This window comes from Temnothorax nylanderi, unplaced genomic scaffold (genome assembly GCF_030848795.1).
Source record: "Temnothorax nylanderi isolate EJ_2023f unplaced genomic scaffold, tnyl_v1.0 TNYL_tig0018_pilon, whole genome shotgun sequence".
Lineage (NCBI taxonomy): Eukaryota > Metazoa > Arthropoda > Insecta > Hymenoptera > Formicidae > Temnothorax > Temnothorax nylanderi.
In genome coordinates, this window is record NW_027249080.1 from 842121 (window position 1) to 864320 (window position 22200).

At 39.2% G+C, this 22200-nt stretch overlaps 1 protein-coding gene across 3 annotated transcripts in view; it reads right to left on the reverse strand.

Annotated features, from left to right (window-relative positions):
• Positions 1-22200, reverse strand: part of Pgant9 (polypeptide N-acetylgalactosaminyltransferase 9) — a 189600-nt gene that overhangs the window by 14022 nt on the left and 153378 nt on the right. For all 3 annotated transcript variants that reach the window (XM_071699377.1, XM_071699375.1, XM_071699376.1), the window contains 5 exons: positions 8395-8564; positions 3767-4080; positions 3214-3412; positions 2696-2865; positions 1312-1440 (listed from right to left, as the gene is read on the reverse strand). In XM_071699377.1, the coding sequence (XP_071555478.1) occupies positions 1312-1440; positions 2696-2865; positions 3214-3412; positions 3767-4080; positions 8395-8564 (982 nt within the window). The remainder of the gene's footprint in view (positions 1-1311; positions 1441-2695; positions 2866-3213; positions 3413-3766; positions 4081-8394; positions 8565-22200) is intronic.

Below are 22200 nucleotides of genomic sequence, written 5' to 3' on the forward strand. Positions count from 1 at the left end.
GCGGCGTAGCATAAAGAACGATCTGGTTCCCAATTGATTAATAAAGTTTCGCGACTAGATATTTTATCTATCCTTGTCTGCATTTAAAAAAAGTTGAGGTATAATCGGAATCATAATATTGATATCTTTCCTTCTGTTTTGAAAAACAAAATTAGCACAATAGTCAGGTATTTCTTATGAGTAAAACAATTTTTAATTATATTTCAAGATAATAGAGATATAATTACTTTACCGATGTAAAGGTATGTAAATGTTTGATTAAACTCAAATGTCTGATTATGTCCTGTTCTACTTTTAGTGTGGTTATATTCGACTTTGAATTCTATTTTATATTTCAAGATAATAGAGATATAATTACTTTTATCGATGAAAAGGTATATAAATGTTTGATTAGACTCAAATGTCTGATTATTTCCTGTTTGTTCTACTTTTAGTGTGGTTATATTCGACTCTGAATTCTATTTTTCTAAAAGAAACATTACGTTTAACATCAATGTGAGACGAGGATCAGGTGTAATGGAGATGTTCGAAGAAAAATTCCCGGATTGCTTTTATAGAGAAGCGAAAGACAACTTCCTCTGTAAGAGGGTTTGCTTTGTAATCAAGTTACATTAGCAAAACCGACCACGCTGCGTAGTCTAAGAATTCATAATACTGATCTGCGGGAATCGATTTCCGATTGGATATCGGACAAGCCTCCATCCGCGATCCGATCGCGATTGCCCCGACCACGATTCACATTGTTTCGCAATCAAAGCGGCATGCTTCCAGTGTCGCGAGCTTGTCGACATCGATCAACGCCTCTTGCTGCTAATATTCAAGCCCAAGGAAATGTATAATTAACCGAAGTGCAAGATTTTTAACGCTTTGCGACACTGAAGTTTCATTTACCGAAATTGCTTTGTATTTAAACATTTTTTAGTAAAAAATTAACTAAGGTGTAATAAAGTGAAAAAAAATATTACTTTTCATCATGTATCACAAATATTATCTACGGCAAATATCACGATGAAAAAGATCCTCGTGACCTATATAGAAAACAATATAAAAGAAGAATAATTCGACTCTTTTTCGGTGACTCTATCTATCTAACTGACTACATTTCCTCTCACGAAGAGCCTTCGAATATCGTAATCCGACACCTTGATGGATCAAAGCCATGACAACGTCGTTAAAGGAGGAAGGAACCGGTGGTTCCCTCGTCGTTTCCGCTTCTCCTTCCTTTATTCCGGTTGGTGGTATTTCTCGAGCAGCGTAATGTCAGCAACCGCTAAAAAAAACGTTCAAGAGAAGAATGTGGAGTAGTCTTACCTCTCCAGAGGCGACCGCCTCGCCCGGAATGAAGAGTTCCGGGTAAACGTTGTCCAGGTACCACTTGAACGACTTGCATCCCAGTTTCTTCCTAAGAGCCTTTCGCTCCGATACGTCGCCGAAGTTCCCCTACAAAAGTGCAGTCGGATCATACTCACAATAAGACAAAGATAAAAAATATGGAAATCATGTAGATATTAAAATAAAAATAAAAATTTAAAAACAAAAATAGCGATTCAAAAATTTATAAAATAAAAATTAGTATGAAAAAGATAGTTAAAAATAATTATCAATTAAAAATAAAACAGGATAAAGTAAATTTATAATTCATAGAATTTTTAGATCCTCCAGAGTGAGAGAAGATATTCTTTAAGAATTTTTTTCAGTTATATTTCAAATTAAATTATAGAACAAAAAAATCGATGATACAAAGTATATTGTAAAGAGACGTTGTCTCTATATAATAACTATGACTATTTGTCTACGCAATAAAATGTGAAATGTTGTATTCAACATTAGACCGTTTTGGGATCTCGTGTTTAACCCAACCGTTGATATTACTACTGCGAACGTTTACTTGTGCCTAAGGAGGTAAACAGGTAGCGATTTATCTCATTATATTATGAAGCCATCTATGAGGACGACATCTTCGATAGATTCGATTATTACATAGAGCGACGTGCTTACGAAAGCGATTTATTCTCTACGCTTCGATTTATCTCGCCGATTGGATCTCGGCAGGAGAGCAGGGGCGGACAAGCATCAAGGATAAATGACAGTTCGTTATAGAGGGGAACGAAAGAAACGTCCTTCAGGAAAGCGAGGACATGTGCGCGAGCCTTAAGGGCACTTGGCGCGTTTATGGCCCTTTTTTACGACGAGTCTTGGTCTATGATCCTCTCCATCATCGGCCACCTTTATCGTTATCCTTCATCCTATCCCAACCAACCCATTCAATGTTTACGAGAAACTTGGATTAAAGAAACATAGTCTATGGGTTATCAACACGCCGTGGCAAAAAAACGGAATCCATAGCTCACGTCGAAAGATAATTTATCATTAATTATCTATTCTGTGACAGAAAGGGCGTGTGTTAAAACTCGACATATCATATCTCTCATAAATTTTCCGTTGTAATCGTTGCACTTCTACGTTATAAGGATGTTCTATACATTTACCTGAATATTATAATGCTGAACATACTATTTTTCTCTATTTTCATCCGATCATATAAAATCCTCCTCTTATTTTACTTCCCAACCCGAATTCTATGTTGAGCTCCGTGCGATAACGCGCTACCTTGATTGTTCCCTCCCCGTTGGATTTTCACGAGGGGTCGTGTACGAAAGGAAACTTATGCATGCGACAATGCACAAGTACTCACCTTGTCGTGACCTATCCTCTGATAGTAGTACTTGGCGTACTCATCCAGCCACACTTCGCTCAGCCTTATGCTGTTCCTCTTGAGCACGTTCACGCCGCTGCGCCACTTGTAAGGCGAGCGTTTCCTGAAGATGTGACCCACGTGCGAGCACGGCACGATTTCCAGGGTGCCTGCGAGCGCGTCGGGTTATTGGATTAACGTTTTCGGCTGTATTACGTTTGTACGCTCCCGGTTAATTTTGAAAATCGCGTAAATGCAAAGTGCGAGCAAAGCATGAAAACAAACATGGAATATTTGTATGAAAATATTGATGCACTTTTTCCAAAACAGAGGAAAATAAAAATATAATACATAAATTTAAAACAATTCGCGTCGAGAGCAAAATAAAAAAAAAGCATGATTAATTTTTCCGTATTATAGAAAGAGAATACAATGGTTTGAAACATTAGTTTCTTAAATTGGGGAAATAAGGGACATTGGGGGGACTCTTTTTTTAAAACATAACTCATCGTTCTTACCTCCGCACATCCAGGTTTTAAATGATAATTCAAGATTCTCGCCGCCCCAGATGTCGAAGCCGCTGTCGTACGTGCCGATCCGTTCGAAGAAGGCTCGATCTATCGAAAAGAGGCCGCCAGCCATCGTTGGCGACCAAACGGGTTCGGCCGGGTTTTTGTGCCTCTTTCTCTCCCTCTCTGGCACCGCGTGCCAATTGAACTTGTTAACAAATGTTGGTATATGTCAGAAATATTCGCCCGCAAATGAGCTGTCGTAACTTTTTAATTAGAAATTACTAAGTTGATGTAGTTTTATAAAATAAGAGCATTTAAAAAATCATAATGCTGTCAATCATATTTTTCAGTTTTAATTAGTTCATTTCTTAGTCGGCTTTTGTGCATTCAGTGCATTCTTTTAAATAACGATACATATATCAATTTTTTCCGCGTATAAATAATTAGTCCGATATCACGCTGTCGCGCGCGACAATCAATTGCATTCCACCAAGACAGACGTATTCTCTACTATCGTTTCCCGATGCTCGCAAGAGAGCAGCAAGAAGATTTCGTTTACCTGGAGATTCCAATCGAATCCACCGACATTTACGCCGCCCGAGTCGCGCCAGTGGTATTCCAGGGTGGTGTCGTCTATAACATCGATCACCGGACAAACTACCGTTGTCGGATCGCGCGCGATGCGATCCAGAAGAGGTTCCAGCCAGCCCTCCGTACATTCGCAGTGGCTATCCAGATACGTGAGTACCGGAGCTTTGGCTGCCGCGGCGCCTAACAAGCGCGCCCTGATAAGACCCTCTCGTTTACTCGCCCTGATAATTCTCACTTTCGGATAATTCATCATATAGTCCTCCAACTGGCGCTTAAGATGAGCTGCGGAATGATTGATTTTCTTGTAATTCGCCATTTCGTATGAAGAAGCATCGAAATAACAAAATAATGTTATTAATATTCTTAAGAAAATATATATTTTATCTTGTTAACTTAAATATTTCTATACATATTTATTTATTCTATTTTATATATTATATATCCGCCGTTGTTATAATTAAATAAACGCAGTATTTGTCACATCGTGTTAATATTTTGCATACTTTTTATAGAGAATGTCGGCATTTAATATTAAACGGTTGCATAATTCATAGCATAATCTCGTAATATATGACGCAGCGTTATTGACGGGACTTGTCGTCTTTAATATCAGGATTTGCTCGAATATTAATCTCGCGGGACTTGCAGGTTTTGTCTCAATACCGTTGTTTGCTAGACCTCCGCCGATTTGGAATATAAGTTACCCGCAGGATCTATGCTTCAGCGAAGGATAAATGCAACAATAAAGTGAATCTACCAGTTTCCCCTGCAAGGTTTCTCTAACGTCGATTACGTCCTAAATGTCAGCTTACGGTTTATTTACGATGTCATTCGCAAGCTGTTGTGGCAACAGCAATCACCCGTCGTAGATTCATTCCCTATTTGCAATCAATTTAATCGTATTAAATAGAAATAACGATAATCTTGTGTAATGACGTTTTCCCTATATGTACGTATATATGTATAGATATATTCTTACATACGGATTATTAACATTTTATCGTCGACTTGGTAAAAAGTAGCCACGATAGCTGCTTATAGTTCTAATAAGGATTATGTACGCCCGACTAACCATTAATCCGCCATTAAAGTATCCTAACGATCGACTACAAAATGGGGATGTAGTTTACAAACTTTATATTTGAAGACTTGTTTAGCAGGAAAATAATAGATAGCTTTATCAAATCGTAATAGGTATTAGAATTGCTGTTCGATTAAAAAGAAATTTATCGCTACAGCATTTTATCATTTTCATCATTTAATCTTTGTCTCATTCGAAAGAATGGTATCCGACACTGAAAGGCTTTAATACCACTTGAGCGGATATTTCGAGGCCTCGATTTGTTATCTCGCGTTATTTCTGACAATCGTAAGCGAGATGTAGATTTACGACGTGTATCCGCCTATAGTTACGAATCGCCGGGCAGCAATTAGCAGATATTCGTGATTTATTCTCCGTTAGGATGGCTTTATGAGGAACCGTGCCACTAATCCTAAGCCTCTGCCCTGTAAGCTCGCTTAACTATGGATAGTATAATGGGATTCCACGGATCAGCGTGTTTCGTGCAAGCGCAATGATTACCGGACGAGACGCCGGCTTGATTTTATGCATCCTTTGGTTGGGCTGCGCGCCTGATGAGCTTTAATAAAATCGTCATGCTCGACGTACTTTTGTTTCCATCTCGCTATCTCCAACTACTCCGTACTTATATTCCGTATCGATTCACGGGAAGAATTTTCTCGTGCCGAGATAGGAAAAATACAGATATTGTTGTACGGATCTTGCCGATAGTCACGAATTGAGAAAATCTTTCTCTGGAAGTACGCTGTAATATGTCGAACGAGGCGCGCTACATACTCGTTAGCTTGCACTCGAACGAAAAGAGATAGACCGTAAGAAATCGGAAGTCAGACATTTAATGTACACGCAACCGAACCGGTGCGCGTATACGCGTGGAATTTGCGCGCGCGGATTCCGCGCGCATTCCAAACCGAATTAATTTCTAGTGAGTTCCTCGAACACACAGAGGCACGCATAAACCGGCTGTGGCCATTATTGCAGATTTCATTATGACTTTGCTGAGTGCACTATATGAGGCGTAGATAATGGAAACGCTCAAAGAGCGCCCAGTCTGTCGCCGTCGAGAGCGCTCATAATTAACTCTGTAATCCCCATTCCCTTATATAAAAGCTAATTATCGTACGTGCGTTTTGTCGAGGGGGGGGGGGGGGGCTAAAGTCCACATTATAACATTTATTACAACTTTCTTGCGGGCTTAATTAATCATTGAATTCATTTTAATCCACGTCTGCACGTTTTGGTGGACGAAGTAATAATTCTTTAAAATATACTAAAAAGAATAATCACGATACTATATGACATGTATAACCTATATCGTTGAAAAGAAATATACCGTGATAATGAGAAAATAATTATAGACATTAAGATTCTCATGAATTATAATACCTAGGTTGCAATCGTAAATTAAAAGCATGCAAAAATTCGTTTACCGTTCGCATTTTTTTTCATTATCTTCGTAAAGGAAGAAGGAAAAACACGTATTAGGCGCAGTGTTATAATCTCCTTCTGTGATAAAGCAATCAGCTGTCTATAAATAACACATACAAAGCTGGGCAGGAGATCACTGAAGCAAGTGATTATGTTTATAGGTTTAACTTCCAATCGGGACGAGGGCTTATCTTGAGCTTTTAATAAAGATTGCAGCAGCCATCCTAGCTATACTGTTTTCTCGAACCCAGCTTAATCTCGGACACCTTTTCTCTCAGGATTTTTATGTTCATCCGCCTGTACTATATGCGGTAGGATTCCACGCGATTACCGATTGCTCTTTCCATTCGACGATGCGACGATTAAACCGAAAAGTAACACGATATTTTTAACGCGGGAATGTGTCGCAAAATTTAATCTATTTCGAAATTGATATTTTTTGTGTATCGGTGATGCATATTTTTTAAATATAACTGGTGTTTGTTTATATAAGTAGAGGTCTTTTTTTGGCTGACAGACATTTTTTAGTTCTACTAGTTTCGTAATTTAGATTTCGATTTAGTGGTTCGTTGCATGAACGTCAGTTTATTCGAAAACATGCAGGTACGTTGGAGCTATAATTGCCTTTTTGCATCCAAACAATGCGTACGGGCGTACATATTTGTTTCGCCCGCATTTACGAAATTGCGTGTTTGATATATTTCTATCAACTTCACGTACGTGCCTTTAGGCGAGAAACCGACAGATAAACGCGAATAATCACATATATACAGTTTTTCAAGTTAATAAAGGTATCAAAACTTGTATAAATGACGCATATTTTTCTGGCGTATATATGTGTATAGTTCTTCGTTTCGTCAAACGACATTTACCCTATCTTTATCGTCGAAAAATATGGGAACAATTTCAAATACTTTTTCTTCTTCCAACAAGGAAAGTTCGAGAACCCAAAAATTTCTAAAAATCTAAAAAATTGCAGAAATAAAGTACATATGGAACCTAACTATCACTTACATATTTTCTGTTTTGGTTGACAAACGATTTTAAAAATGAAAATATCCCTCAAGGATGAAAAAGTAAAAAAAAATCTGACTTTCTATATTTCTGTTAATATCTCGGAAACACTAAGAAATATTGAAAACTCAGATTCTCTTTGAAGGAGTGCTTTGACCCTTAGAATTGTTTATCAAACAGAAAATTGCTATGTAATTAGATTCACATGTATTTTATTTCCGTAAAATTTTCATTATAGGATTTTTCGAGTTGACGAACCTTTCTTGTATAAGTATATCCCGAACATGTAATTTTCGACATAACGTATTCACGCCTGATTTCGGGAAACGAGAACAAGGGAGGACGTTAAACTTATAGAGAGGCGAGCGGCGGAGTTTGTATGAACCTCTCGTAATTTTCAGAGTGTCTGTAAAGCAGGCTGAGAGTTTCTCTTCTATTCACGTCGCGGCGGCACAGTGGAGAGATGGATCGCAATTAATCGATCTATCGCGAAACTACGAAACACTGTCGCGATAACGAATCACCGTTCTGAATGGAGACACGGTTGCACGAGCAAGTACGCGAATATAATGGCTCGCGGTTTCCGTTCGCGTTCTCTGTGCTTACGAGTTTCCCCTCTCGGCGTTCTATCGAGGATTTTTCATCGCACGGCGATGAGAGCTGCACGAGGATTTATGACGCTACGGAAACGATATGCTATTCCGCTTCGATCGCGCATAGAAGATATTTCGTTTTGAATCCAAAGTACGTGTGCAGTTCGAGCGATAACGCGAAAGTAACTCGTCTACTTTTCGTTTTTATACGAAAGAAATACTTTAAATATATTATATCGCGCTATGCGTTAGAGACGCAATTTACGTATCAATTTTCAATTTTTTTCCGATAAACGTATGGATTATTTCGCGCAATTTTTCATTTAAAAAAAAACAGATAAAACCTGTTTTGAACTACGTATAAATAAAATAAAGGCTATTTTATTCGTCTATTGCGTGTTGTTATAAAATTCAACGATTTAAGGAAAATAATAACGACAATTTATTAACTTTTCTGTTACTAGTAGAAAAAGAACTTACGCATGTCGGAGAAATCATCGACCAGAATAATTTCTTGTATGAGATGCTCCGGCGATCTATCCAGCACGGAATGCACTGTACGTAACAATACGGACCAAGCTTCGTTGTGGAAGCAGATAATTACCGCTGTAGGCGGGAGGTCCTTCAAGTATCTACCAGATTCCTTACACCTATAACACAAAGGCATCAAAACGATCATTAAATAAACTGTTAACAATCTACAGATAAAAGTCATATTATTGTTAAAAATATATGTATATCCTGTACGAATATTATGTTTGATTTTGCCTAACAAGGCTAAATCAAACTATCGCTGTACATTATTAAAAATGTAGGTCTTGTTCACATTCCGCTAATGATATTAACCTTGATAGGGAGTTGCGCGATATTGTTTGCAGAACGAGGACGTGCACTGTGGATCAGTAGTGCGGCCAAATCGAGTTCTTGATTTGCAGACCGCAACAGGGGATGATTACGAGAAACCGATAATATGTACGAGAAGATATGTCAGGAAAATACGGTAATACGATTAAGGGAGGGAATGTTCGCAAACTAAACGCTCACGAGGTGTACGCTCGCCCGAAGCTCGCCGCAAAATGAATTCCAGGGATGCAGGGATTGCGACTTCCGGACCCTAGTTAATGCACGAACATACAGCTGGTCGCCGACAACACGCCGTGGTTTATGGATACGGCAAATAAAATGTGTGCTTTCTTCGTTTCTTCGCAATATTCGCGAGAGCTCGCGTATTTCTACGCATTAACGTGTATACTCATTAAATTTTATATGCGCGCGTCGTATTTATCCAATATTTATTCTGATGCACCTCTATTCGTGATTTCATAGTCTCGTAATGCATTCATTACGTAAATACATTTCTATTCACAATGGATGTCTTCGTAATTAGCTTTCCTATAAATACGCACGTTTCCACCCATGAGATAATTATCATATATTAATTCAAAGTATTCGTTCGTAATTAGCGTATTATACCGCAGCCGAGAATAAGTACATTGTACGCGTTACGTTTGTGCGCGTTGCGTGCTAATGAAGCGATTACTAGAAGTGCCATTCAATAACGGCCATAACTATGATTACCATCTGTGAATAATTTCAATTAACAGCTGCCAGCACGCGCACCGCTCACGAAATGTACTGTTTGCCAAATTTCCGATTTATCCTTCCTGATGTACCGAAGCGAATATCTACTCGTGAATGAGATCCCTTCATAATCAGTTTCCATGTCAAATTGGAGGCGTTTGTATCAGATAAAATGTAAAATTGAATCTACATCTATATACGTGTATATTTTATCATCGGCGTGTGACAAAAACAGCGCGGAGTATGCAAACATAACAAACATTAGTTAACATGAAGAGCGGTTAAGGAAATGAGACGATAGGTAAAATAGTTAAACGATAGAATTACGAACAATGATAAGCTAAATAGAAAAGAAAAAGAAAAACTTCTTGAAAACAGTAGTCAATTTCATCATTTTGCAGACTGGAGTATAAACGTGGATATACGAGAAGAAGATTACTGAAATATAATATCTATATTTTGTAGCTCTGCAGTAGAAATTGCAAGATAAAACAATATCATTGATTGAAAGTCGATAATATAATATACAGCGGTAACGTAGAGAATAAGTATTTTACATTTCCGTCGCTGTGTAGTTTCACATTCACCCGAAATAAACGCTTAACAAATATAAAGAATAATAAACGATGTCACGTTGAATTCCACATAAATTGTCGCGGGTATTTATACGTAATTCGTTTTTATCTACGTACGCGATAAATTTAACTGCGCTGAAACTTAAATTGTAAATTGTAAGACATGTATCATACATGTAATTAAAATTTTTTACATTGTGCGGGGTAGAAAGGCGTACTACGATACTACAATAAAATAGCAAAGAGAGTCTTCCACTTATAAAAAAGAGAGGTTTAATTCTTCTGTCTCAAATGACTGCTATATCTGACCATAAATTCGTAAAGATAACGATGCACGTCATATTAAGATAAAAAATTAATAAGATTAATAAAATTGAGACGGAAATAAAGGTTTTATTCCAGGCTAGAAGAGAGGCCAGAAATGTCTGTCTCAAGAAATTTGATTCGCTTAATTTTAGCACAGATATTCAATATTAACATCTTTTTACATCTATTTTATTATTTAATAAACATTAATCTCCTTTTTCTATCTATAATGTACACGACGCTCAAGAAAGTTTTAATCTCTGGGTCTATTATTAAGCAATCTTATATATTCGGTGACTGTAGATACAATTGTATAATTTATTAAATAGCAAAGTATATAAATAAATATGGAAGTCCAAATATATTATGCAATCTGCTTATTATAGATAAATATTATATTGAAAAATTCTATGAAAAACAGTATTTGATTTTTATTATACTTGTTTTAATTAAACTTCTATTAAAAGTTAATGACGTTCGAGAATATATAATCTATTTCTAAAAGTTTTTAAGGAAAATATTTTATAGTAGCATTTATTGATTTGCAGAATATTATATATACGCGTGTATATATAAAGTTTTCATGATGATAACAGAAACGTAATATGATATTAATTGAAAAGACTAGAGTTTGTTTTCATATATATTCTCTAAACTAACATTTTATCAGCGTAAAACGTACGCTTCCTATGTTATCGTTGATTGCGTATCTGATGCGCCTTAACCATACATCAGATAAGCTTTTGACTAGAAAAGCAAAAGAGGCTCGCAAACGCTCGAGCTGAATCAACGCTATTTGCATTTGCATTCCTCTCATCCCGCATTAGTTTGTGTACTCAATTTTAGCAGTAAAGCCGGCGAAATTCTCATTTTCAAATGCGGAGCACTTGCGTTTTTAATTTCCAACATTGTCGGTGATAAATCCCGCAGTAATAACGGCTTCCACGGAGAAAATTCTGGTCGCGGTTTGTCATTATTATCGCACATAATTCTTGCAGCAATAACAGGTTTCTTAATCTCCTTTTCTATAAGTCATTTTTAATTCATGTTATGAGCAATGGTACTCTTTACGTTGTACCATTAATAATCTGATATAATTTATGTAATTTTTATGAAAATGATAATGATAGTCGATGGACTATTTGATATATCAACTACTCGCACATGACTGTGATCAATGTAAGATTTTTCCAGTTTGTTAAAAAAATCTCTAACAAATTCGCACGTGTAATTTATTAATTCATAATGGTGCATTGTTAAATATTAAAGGATAAAATTTAAACCAATACCTTGAGTTAAACCAATAACAAAATAATATTTTGTTATTTTTAACTGCCATGTGTGTCGAAATTTATTATTTTAACACAAAACAATATTATTTTAACTCCATTGATTTAGTTAAATTAACAACATATTGAGCAGGAGCAATAGCGACTTATAGGAATAATTAAAAATGATTAAAATTGAGTACAATTTGATATTACGAATTTAACAGTGTATCCGGTTAAATAAACCTAAAATCGCAATCTTCCGTTTAAATATTATACCAACGTTCAATTTATATAACAGAATAAATCATTCTATTAGCTGGCCGTGGGGGGAGAATTTGCCTATCAATGCGTATTTATGCTGCTCGCGCAGTTTGAAAGTAAATCATGGCAATATCGTCACAATCATATTAATATCGCGAGAACGCGCGGCCGCGAATATAAATCGCGCGGGCGGCACGGCTCGAACAAAGTGGGAAATCGCTTAAGCCAGTAAACGCATCGATCGTTTCCAGTCGATTGACGTTCAACAGCGATATCCTCTTTCCCGTCGACAAAAGAGACTCCATTGTTGGACGGCGCAGGGCGCGCGGCGCGCGGCGCTCGGGACGGGTACCTCGAAATCAGCCACGGATATCGAATGAGAAGCGGCTTCTTCGCGCGTTCAGCACATTCGGCGATCACCCTTACCACCCCCTTATCGTCCCCAACCCCTGTCATCCCAATCGCCTAAACCCCGCGAGGCGTTGCACTCGATCAAACGCGTCACGTTTCATGCTGCATCCCTCCATCGCCATCGCGTCGCGTCGCCCGGCCCGCATCCCGGATACGTGGAATTCTATTTGCAAGTCTCTTCGCCGTAGGCATCTCGCCTGCGGGGGATCTTGACTTGTCTTCGTACGCGGGAAATTGAAGAAATAGGCGTGCGCGAAGTGAATGAAAGTCAAATACCGTGGAAGTGAGTGCACGAGCACCGAGCTTCGGGGAAACGACGTTGCGCTGTGCGAGAAGAGAATCAATTTCTCGTGCACAAATTCTTCCTTTGTTGGCCGCGCGCGAGCTTTCATTTCCAATAAATCGTAATGAGAACATTCTCAGCGATTGCGTGTCCAGGTGGAGTCGATATTTTGTCCAATTAAAATTCAAATGTGATAAATTATTGCGACCATTCCGATGAACCACTATTAAAAGTTAATAAAGCTTGGGAAAATGTAATCTGTTTCTCAAAAGTTTCAAAGGAAAGCGCCTTATAATGGAATTTATTGATTTGCAGTATATCCAAGTTTTCATCTCATCCCTTTCGCCCGATACCGCAATAAAATGCGAGGAAAACGTCTTAAAACTCGCAAGGCTATCAGAAAATGCAGAATGAGATGTACAATCTAATTTAGTTTCCCGACGTAATTATATATCTTTAAAGAAAAACTTTCGCAAGGGTAGCATTGCAAAATATCTGTTTCAGCGTTTCGCAGAAAGATAAATGAAAGTTTCGTGAAGCTAATTGCGGCTTTTACGAGGCATCTTTCTTGCCGTTCAAGAATCGTTTGTCTACGGATCTCCAGATTATGTTGCAACATCCGACGTCGACATTCCTTACAAATGTTTTTCTTGTCTTCTTAATTGTACTCGTACACGTTATTCAATCCAAAAATTAATTAATCTATTAGCATAAACAATTAATAACAGTGAAACGATTAGCGAATTAATGACATTTTGTATGTCGTGATAACGATGCTCGTGTGGCGTCCGAAAAAGTAATTCGAACCTTAGAAATCGTAAAGCGGAAAAAATTGGATACTTCGCGTTATCCCTTGTAAGTTACGCTACATTTGGCTACATCCTTGGAGAATGGCCTCGAAAAGGGCATCTATATAGATATCCGGATATTCCCGTCATAACCGATGGATAAGGGCGCTGTTCTCGTACGAGATTATAGGACCATCCGGGGAGAATAGATCCACATTTCTAAGAAAAATGACGCAGATAGTTCGAAATAGCCATCAGAACGACGCGATCAAAATGCACGACCCCACGTAAACTCGAATCCCGAATGATTTTTCATCGTTACGAAGGTCGCGCAAGGTTTCTCGTTGAAAACGCTCAGACCTTCTCATACATGTAATAATAATAAATTATAATGTAAATTTAAGTGCAATATAATCATATTTTTTAGCGACCGACAGTTATTCAACTAATAAGACGCTTTTCGAGCGCGGAGAAAGACGCGCGTTGCAATTTTCGGAATGTACTTTTTCGTGCATTCTAGTTTATTGTTTCGCATCGAGGGTAATCTGGCGAGGTGGAAAAAATACAGGTGCGGTTTCAATTAGCCCTCCGCGACGAGAATATCGCAACTCGCGAGCTCTCGCACCCGCTCCGCGGAGTATCGTAAAGATCCGTAATGGCCCCCGGTGGGGGCACGGACTTTCGGCTGTGGGAGTAAACGAGGATATCCGTGATGAAGTGTTTCTCACCTTTCCTCGTGTGCCTCGCGGGAAGTTACTTTGTACACGCGCGTGCACGTATACGCGCGGGAGACCGCCGTTAAGTTACGAGGGCTTTTGCACGCGGGCGTGAGCGGAATGCATTATAGCTGTACACACGTTCCGAACGTGTCCGCAGTTAACCCGCGAATTATTGTCTCGTTTATATCGTCGTATTTAATTTTGCGGGATTTCCGTGAGTCTGCGCGAGCGCGGTTCCCGCAACGCGCAACGTTTACGTCGAAGCTCCATTCGCTGCTGGCGGGAATAAAAAAGAGCGAACGTCGTTCTGGCACGCAAGCTATTTTCTTATGCCCCCGGTATTACTTAATAACTGGATTTATCTGTGCCATCGATTCTACTACTGCTTTCAAAGTGACGCTAAGTTAATAGCGACTTGTAGCTGATAAATGAGCAATATCGCGAATTTCCAATATGTTTTTCATACAAGCGCAAATATTCTGTACAAAATGCTCCCGCAGCTCTCATATAATTTAATTTATATGAGTTAATTTTAATTTTCATATAACGAGATAAGCGTGGTAAAAGTACCTATAAAAAGAGTGTGTGCAAACCTCGTTTGTTTAATGCGGATAAAACGAAATGTAGAGAGTGAAAGAGACGAAAACGAGTCGAAATCTGAGAGAGAAATAGAGTTTGCAAAATTGTGATCGTTTAAGTATAAAGGTTCTCCCGGCACGCGAGAATGCGCGTGAATCAAAGCAATCGCGTGGCACTCATCTGTTCATCGATTGCTTCACGAGGGAACTGATTGAAATTCAATCTTAACGAGACGCGCTTGACGACGCTTTGACAGGCGCGCGAAAACGAGTGCTCTGCCAAAATGTAGGAGCACTTGCCGCCGGTAACAATTGTTGCGAGACCGCGCAGGAAGTTGTACGGAAAGCGCGAAATACGCCAGCATGGAGATTCCATATATGCGCGTGTCATAAAATCCCAAGTGAGCTTGGCTGCGCGACGACAGCTTTGTATCCCGATATGGCGCCAGCGACACATTGGGATGCCCTAGTGGGATGCGAAAGGAAGAACAGAGCGTCCTTGATACGTGATGGTTTCCAGAATTCTCGCCTTCCGTATTCATATCGGATTTTAGCGCTAAACGTAACATGCCTGAGTCTCATGAGTGACAAGTCTTACAAAGACACACGTACAAAGACATGCGAGAAATGCATCTGCTATATAAATCACTCTTTCTAAATATATTAATAGAAATTATGATTTCATGATCTCTCTTATTGTCAGATAATACGTTGTCAACTGGCTCTGACGAAACCGTCGACCACAAATCTAAAAGAAAAATTATTATTTCAAAGAAAAACAGACCGGAAAATTTAAGATACGCTTTAAATGCTATTACTCCATGAAATTTCACAAAGAACAGGTTAGAATTTAATTCGTTATTGCAGATTCGCCAGGTAATGTCTGCATAAAATAAAATGCCTGTCTCGCATCTAAAAATATATTTCTTTTTTCCCCTTTGGATTCTGCGATCTATATATCTATTAAAATTTCTGCACTTTATATAATTTACACAAGTTTTCATCCAGAATACATATCTCTTAAGTGATTGTGGAGAAGAAAAATTACGTTAGAACGAGTAACGTTTCACCGGGAGCAATTGAAGCATTTTGCGCGAGCGTTCAACATTACCTAGAATATTCTTTCTAAACGTCTCAATGAAGTGGCGTGAGACTTTAATTCGACAATGTAACATACGGCTTTACGAGCGTCGCCGCTCGCAGTTCCATGTACATACCTCGTAAAATTTCACACACAACAGTTGACAGCGTTAACATGACAGCTTTGTGTCTCGAGGCAGCAGTGAAGATAGTCTAAGAGACATAACGCGAGAGACGCCTACCATTTCGGTTCCGTGGATGCTCCTGTTCCAGCTCTCGCTGGTAACTCGCATATTGTAGTTGCGATCGTATATACCCCTCTCCGGATTTATGTTACTGTGGGATTTCTGTTGCAGAAGGAAAATTCCGCGCATACAGTCCAATCCTGGTTTTTCAGTTTTTTACCGCCCGGTACTCCGTTCTGTACTATATAATTTTACGTATATACCGCGCGATAGCGGAGTTTACGCGGTTGTTTCCACTTGCAGCGTCGGACCCGTAATGCCGGTCACTACTACGCGAAATACAATTTGGTCAACTGTAAGTAATTAGTGGCTTGACAAATGCTTCGGTCTTGTTTAAAATACGTTATATTTAGCTTGACATTAAATTACAATAACAATATGCACACAAAATTTCAGTGCATTAAATTAAATTTAACGTAATTCTCATGTATTATTTTACTTTCCTGTTATACGAGTGAAAATATTTATTGGAGGAATAATGCGAGCTCTGCATGTGAGTTTAGAATAAATCGCGGCGGCCATTGGTTGACGGCTAGTGCGTTTCAATTAACCGGCCTTTTATAATTGTTAATAACAGTCAAGCCCGAAGCACTTTGCCGTTGGCAAATTATATATATTTCTCTTTATTAATTGAGGAAATAATTTCAAATGACAAAAAAAATGGAAATGCATGTGAATACAAACGAAATTAAATGTGACAAAATATATTAACGCTACGCGCATATTCGAGACAAAAGGCAAAAGCAGAAATAATATATTGAACAGTTTTTGTATTAATACTTTTTCGTATTAATCATCTCCTTTCGAACACACTCAAATTATTTCAATTGCAATAGTTATTCTGATAACACATGGTTGTGACAATTATCGCGGAACGCGCGTCTCTCGCAAGGGGAAAAAGTGTGCAAAAAGGGCGCGGGTGAAAAAAAATGACGACGCCGCGAACAACTAATTCAACGTCGCCGCGCGTCCGAATTTTTGCGTCGCATTGCGAACGCGACGGCGGGAGCCCCGCCGCATCGTCGGACGCGATCGCGACCTGAAAGCCTTGGAAGGGGATGATGGATAGTGTTTACCTGTAATGAGTAAACATCCTCACCCGCCATCGCTCGGCGGTGAGCTCGAGGGAGCGAGAACGCGTTCGTGCCGGCGCGACTGGCTCGCTAACAAGCGTCCTCGTTTGCATCACATTTCTATACCTTTCGCAAAATCTCCTTGCACGCGCGTTACCGTCAGCGCCGGCGGAGTTAGCAGTCATTGAATTCGCGTTCGTGGAGGTGCATCGGCGAGGTATACGCAACCCTCCACCTCCACGTTTGTATGCGCGCACGGGCGGGAGGAAAACACACATAGGTGCAGTAGTAACAACAGCGGCAGCGCGAATTGACGTTGAATAAGCGATGCGGTACTCGCGCTTTACGAGATACGTTTGCGATCTATGATTAAAGAGTATTTACATGCAACAGTTACACAGTTACATATCGTCCAAATAAGCATCTGAAACATTAAACGATCTGAATTTTTTAAACGCCCGATCCGCTTTACATATTTTAGATTTTTGGTAAAAACAAAATACAAAAATAAAGCAACAAATTCATATTTGTTTATTTATATTTCATCTTGTCACACGCACGACCTATTTTAGAGTACCGCGGCATATATCAACTCGGCGGCTCTGAGCGACGCCTACGCGCATAAACGCTTATTTCACGCATTTGTGTACACAACCGGCAGAGTAGGTTTACGTCGGGGATTATCTGTGAGCTTAACTACTGCTGTTTTCAGAGACAATAGAGGGAGAGATGTGGCCGGAGCGTAGCGGGCTTTATGAGCCTGATGCATCAGTAATGCCGGTCGAAATTCGGCTGCTGATATTCCCATCTCCAGGCGGTATATGGTAATTATCGTATTGTGCAAATAATGCCGCCGTTATGTATTCAAATTGAAACATCGTCCGAATGTAATTAAAGCGGACCACTGCTGCCGAGGAACGGGCGGGCCCGGCTGAGTTCCGCGTGGCGCCGTTACAGGTGCGCATAAAGCCCCGGACGGACAACGGCTGCCCGTGCATACATCTCTCATCACGTCTCGTTACATACGCAATTGTTAGCCGACGTTTCGGTAATTGCGGCGTCGATGAAATACCCAGGCGCGAAAAGCGCTGAGATAAGATCGAGGCTGCTCCGTGATACTATTTACAATTGACAATTTATTTATGCGCCATCACGCATCTGCATGATGAATTGTTGATTCACATGAGCCGGCCGCATTATGCCCCCGGCACAATACCCCACGCTGCAATATTAATATTATTTGGTTTCCCGCTTACGGCATTCGCGCTAATTTGATCGCGCGTTAAAGCTTATTACGTAATTACGCTCCAAATCTACAAAATTTATATCAGTAATAAATATTATAATTTATAGTAGTAATAAATATTATATATTATCTTTATTAATACAATTATTACTATTTTAATGTAATATTTGGTAATTGCTTTCAAAAGGCATGCAGAGCAAACAAGCATAATGTCATTTATAAAAGTTTGTGCAATCGAATTTAATAACAATTCGTCATCACCTAATTAGTACGCCTTTAATTAATAACGGCCAGAGGCGTTGTATTCAACGAGTTATTGCTCGCAGTATGGTGCGTACCAATTGTATACGTTACGTGATCAATTTCGGTATCTCACGGTCTTTCAAAGAGAGAGATAGAGAGAGAGAAAGGGTGGAGAGCGGAGAAGAGAGCTCTCGTTATCCGTTGTCCGAAACTGTCACCGGACTGGACAAGCTCACATAATTATCGGCATCTCCAGACAATGCCGCTCGTTAGCCACTGTGAAACTATTGCCCAAGACAGGTTCTCGTTCGCCGAAGGCACCACTAACCTTCGCGAAAACCAGTATTTCCTTGCTGGACGTGGTCCAAGTTTCTTGGTTGTTTAGTGGACAAGCAACCTTCTCGCTTGCCTACTTTTCCAGCTCTGTAGTTTTTTGCCTGCTCTCTTCGCTGTCCGGAAGATGACATCGTGATCATTACGTAAACAATTAATGGAACATTCTTTAATATTATATTAAAATTTTAATTTATTAGATATATGAAAATCGCTACTAATAAACTGCAACGTTTTCGATTAATTAAGCGGGACAAATATAAAAATATTGAGTTCGAGAGATTTTTCATAAGGTATCAAGCGCAACATTCGTAGGATCTATAGATTCTCTTCAAAGGAATTTTCTCCGTGCAATGTACACGTAGTAACGCATACTCAAGTAGACTCAAATTTTTCTTTTGTACACAGCTACATTGCAAAATTTGTGCCGCAGCATTTGAATCCATCTGACGAATCCTCGGTGTGAGCCGAGGTGTGTCTCTTCGTTGGGAATCCAACGCATTGTTTCGGCAACGAAAATAAAATAATATAACGGAAGGCGGGGGAACAACATCGCGAGGCCCAAGATTTAAGTGCGAGGATTTGTAACGCGGGAGAAAAAGCTCCCCCGAATGCCGGTGTACACATCGTCCGTTACTACTGCGAGCTGCTGCCGCCGCCGTCGCCGCCGTTTCACATCCATCTCGCTCTCAGCCGCAATATAGCCGCGAATTAATTGGTCTTGCCCCATGATTAGTAGGTCCCACGGAATTACCGCGATGCCCCGCTGTGATTAATATCCTGGTGTTGCCAACTTTCGCGCGCGGAAGATTAATAACGGCGAAAACAGGAGTGGGAGAGGGGTTCCGAGCGGGAACCGACGCCGACGCAGGCAGAAGGGGGGGCCCTCTCATACGGAGAGTTTTAATACAGCGACGACGGTTTGTCACCGCAGAATTTCGCCGTCCGAATCCCCCGCGTTTCCTTGCCTCTCTATCGCGCTCGCAGCCGGCATCCGCCTGTGCCCTGTCACGCGCAGGTGTATAATCCTTTTTCAAAAAGTTCGCAGCCGCGCTTCAAGTGGAACCAGCGATGTGTTTCGATCGGGCGCGACGTTTATGCGCGACCGAGAAATCGAGACTCTCCCGAGATTGTAACATTCTCTGGCATTACGGCTATAGACTGACGTATTTCTGCATCCTTATGCAGAACATAAAAAAATAGATATCGAGAAAGATATGCATCAAAAGAACGAACTTTGACATTATCTTGACTTGAAATTAGTACACGTGCAATCGCCAACTTGTTCGTTAAATATAGAAAATCTACCTATGTTAAATGTAAATGAAATGTGAGACGATAAAAAAGAAAAAATTAAGGTCACATAAAATATCATGCTATTACGGCTCCATTGGACATTATATTCACGGTTTGCGACATTTTCAAGATGTTAAATATCCTCGCAATCTTCGGTGATGACTATTAGAAATGTAAAGCTGAAGCTAAGCTAAACGGTTTTCTGGACATAAATTAAAGTCCGTTTGATTTTCACGAGAGAAAGTACGAATGGCAGAACTTTCGCACGTTTCGCGAACTTTCACGGATCTAAGAATATTTATGCATTAGTGCACTTAAAAACATGATAGTAAGTAAAACACAAATTAAAAAAAAAATATTACCGGATTCTGAAGCCAATTTTACCAAAGTTTCATTTTTATAAAAAAGTAAAAATTATATTACGAAATAATGCAACTTAATTAACGCGGTTACAGCAGTAATTTAACAATGACAGCATTGTATTAATGTATTTTTCACTGTATTATTATTTCCTTACACAACCTTCAGCTTCCCTTTAAAGTTTGATGAATGTCGGAAAAAGCTCATTTTAAAGGTTGAAGCAGGTTGAAGCGTACAGTATCGATTTCCGATTGAATTTAAATATCCTTCGCTCATACTTTATAATCGCAAAATTATCGGATATTAATTTAAATATGCAAATGACTTTTAATATTTTCTAGTCCTCTTATTTAAAAGTAACTTCTATTAATAAATTACCTCTCGGTCAAATTGTGTAATACATCTGATAAAAGCTTTAAAACCTACTTTTTGTAATTAATTACGATTTTTTTCTTAATTATTTTAACAAATGTAACATACATGTATATATATAATATTTTGTATAAATCTGCCAATAACATCTCCATGTCATTTCTCTTTGTAGCTCTCTAAACTGCCTAAATAAAAAAAAAAAAACGGGAAAAACATATCGTTAATCATTTTCCCTGTTGAACAACGTGCATTGCCATGGTTTCAGCGGTTTTCGGATCGCCAACGGCGCGAAATTTACATTAAATATCCTTTAAAATTGAAGCTGCAAACAAGTTCTAATTCACGTCGTCCAGCCCGTTCTGGCCAAACACGCAGATGAATGAATCCACGTCTCAGAGGCCGACGCAGCCGCGGTGTTCAGACACACGTAAATTATTTCGTGTCGTTAACGCAGCCAGTTCTCCCCAATGACGTTTCGTAGAAGTGCGGTCAACGGTGCAAGCGGTAGCGTTTAATTAACGTATGCATTATACCGTTGTAGAACGTAGCGACCGCGCCGGTAACTGCAGACTAGAAACATAGCATATTAATCATAAATGTGGGGAGATTCCGATGCGTATCCCCGACACGCGTCACACGGCGCCGGACTAACTCCGCAACGCGCGAAATTCATTCGCGTACTTAAATATGCATACGATTGGATTAATGCGGATTCCAACAGAAGTTTATAAATTGCATCGCATCGGGACCGCGGTATGTATGATGTATCGTCAATATATGTATGCATAATTCACATAATTCATGTTTGTATTGCTAATAAAGCTCTCATCAGAGCGTATTATGGCCGTAGATGAATTTGTACGAATAAATAACTACACACATATATAATATACATGTATATGTATATAGCAGTCAAAATGAAGAATTTCCTAACAGGACACGTCATTTTGGGACATATTGTTTTTATAACTTTCGAGTGCACCGTACCGTAAAAACAATGCGTAGTATTAACATTTGCATCTCGTAAGCCTCCATATATCGGAAGTATCAATCTTCTCCGTTTTAATATGCTATCCATGTTTCCAAAATAATCAGACGAATGTCGCTAAATCAATGTCGGTACGTTAATTAATTCCTCGACAGTGAGAAAAATAAATAACGTCAGCAACATCCGGTGGCGGTAATCGATACTGGCATTTCCAAGTATTGTACCGTGCAATATGTTGCAGCAGGACGACAGTTGAAATAAAAAAAAATAGGTAAAA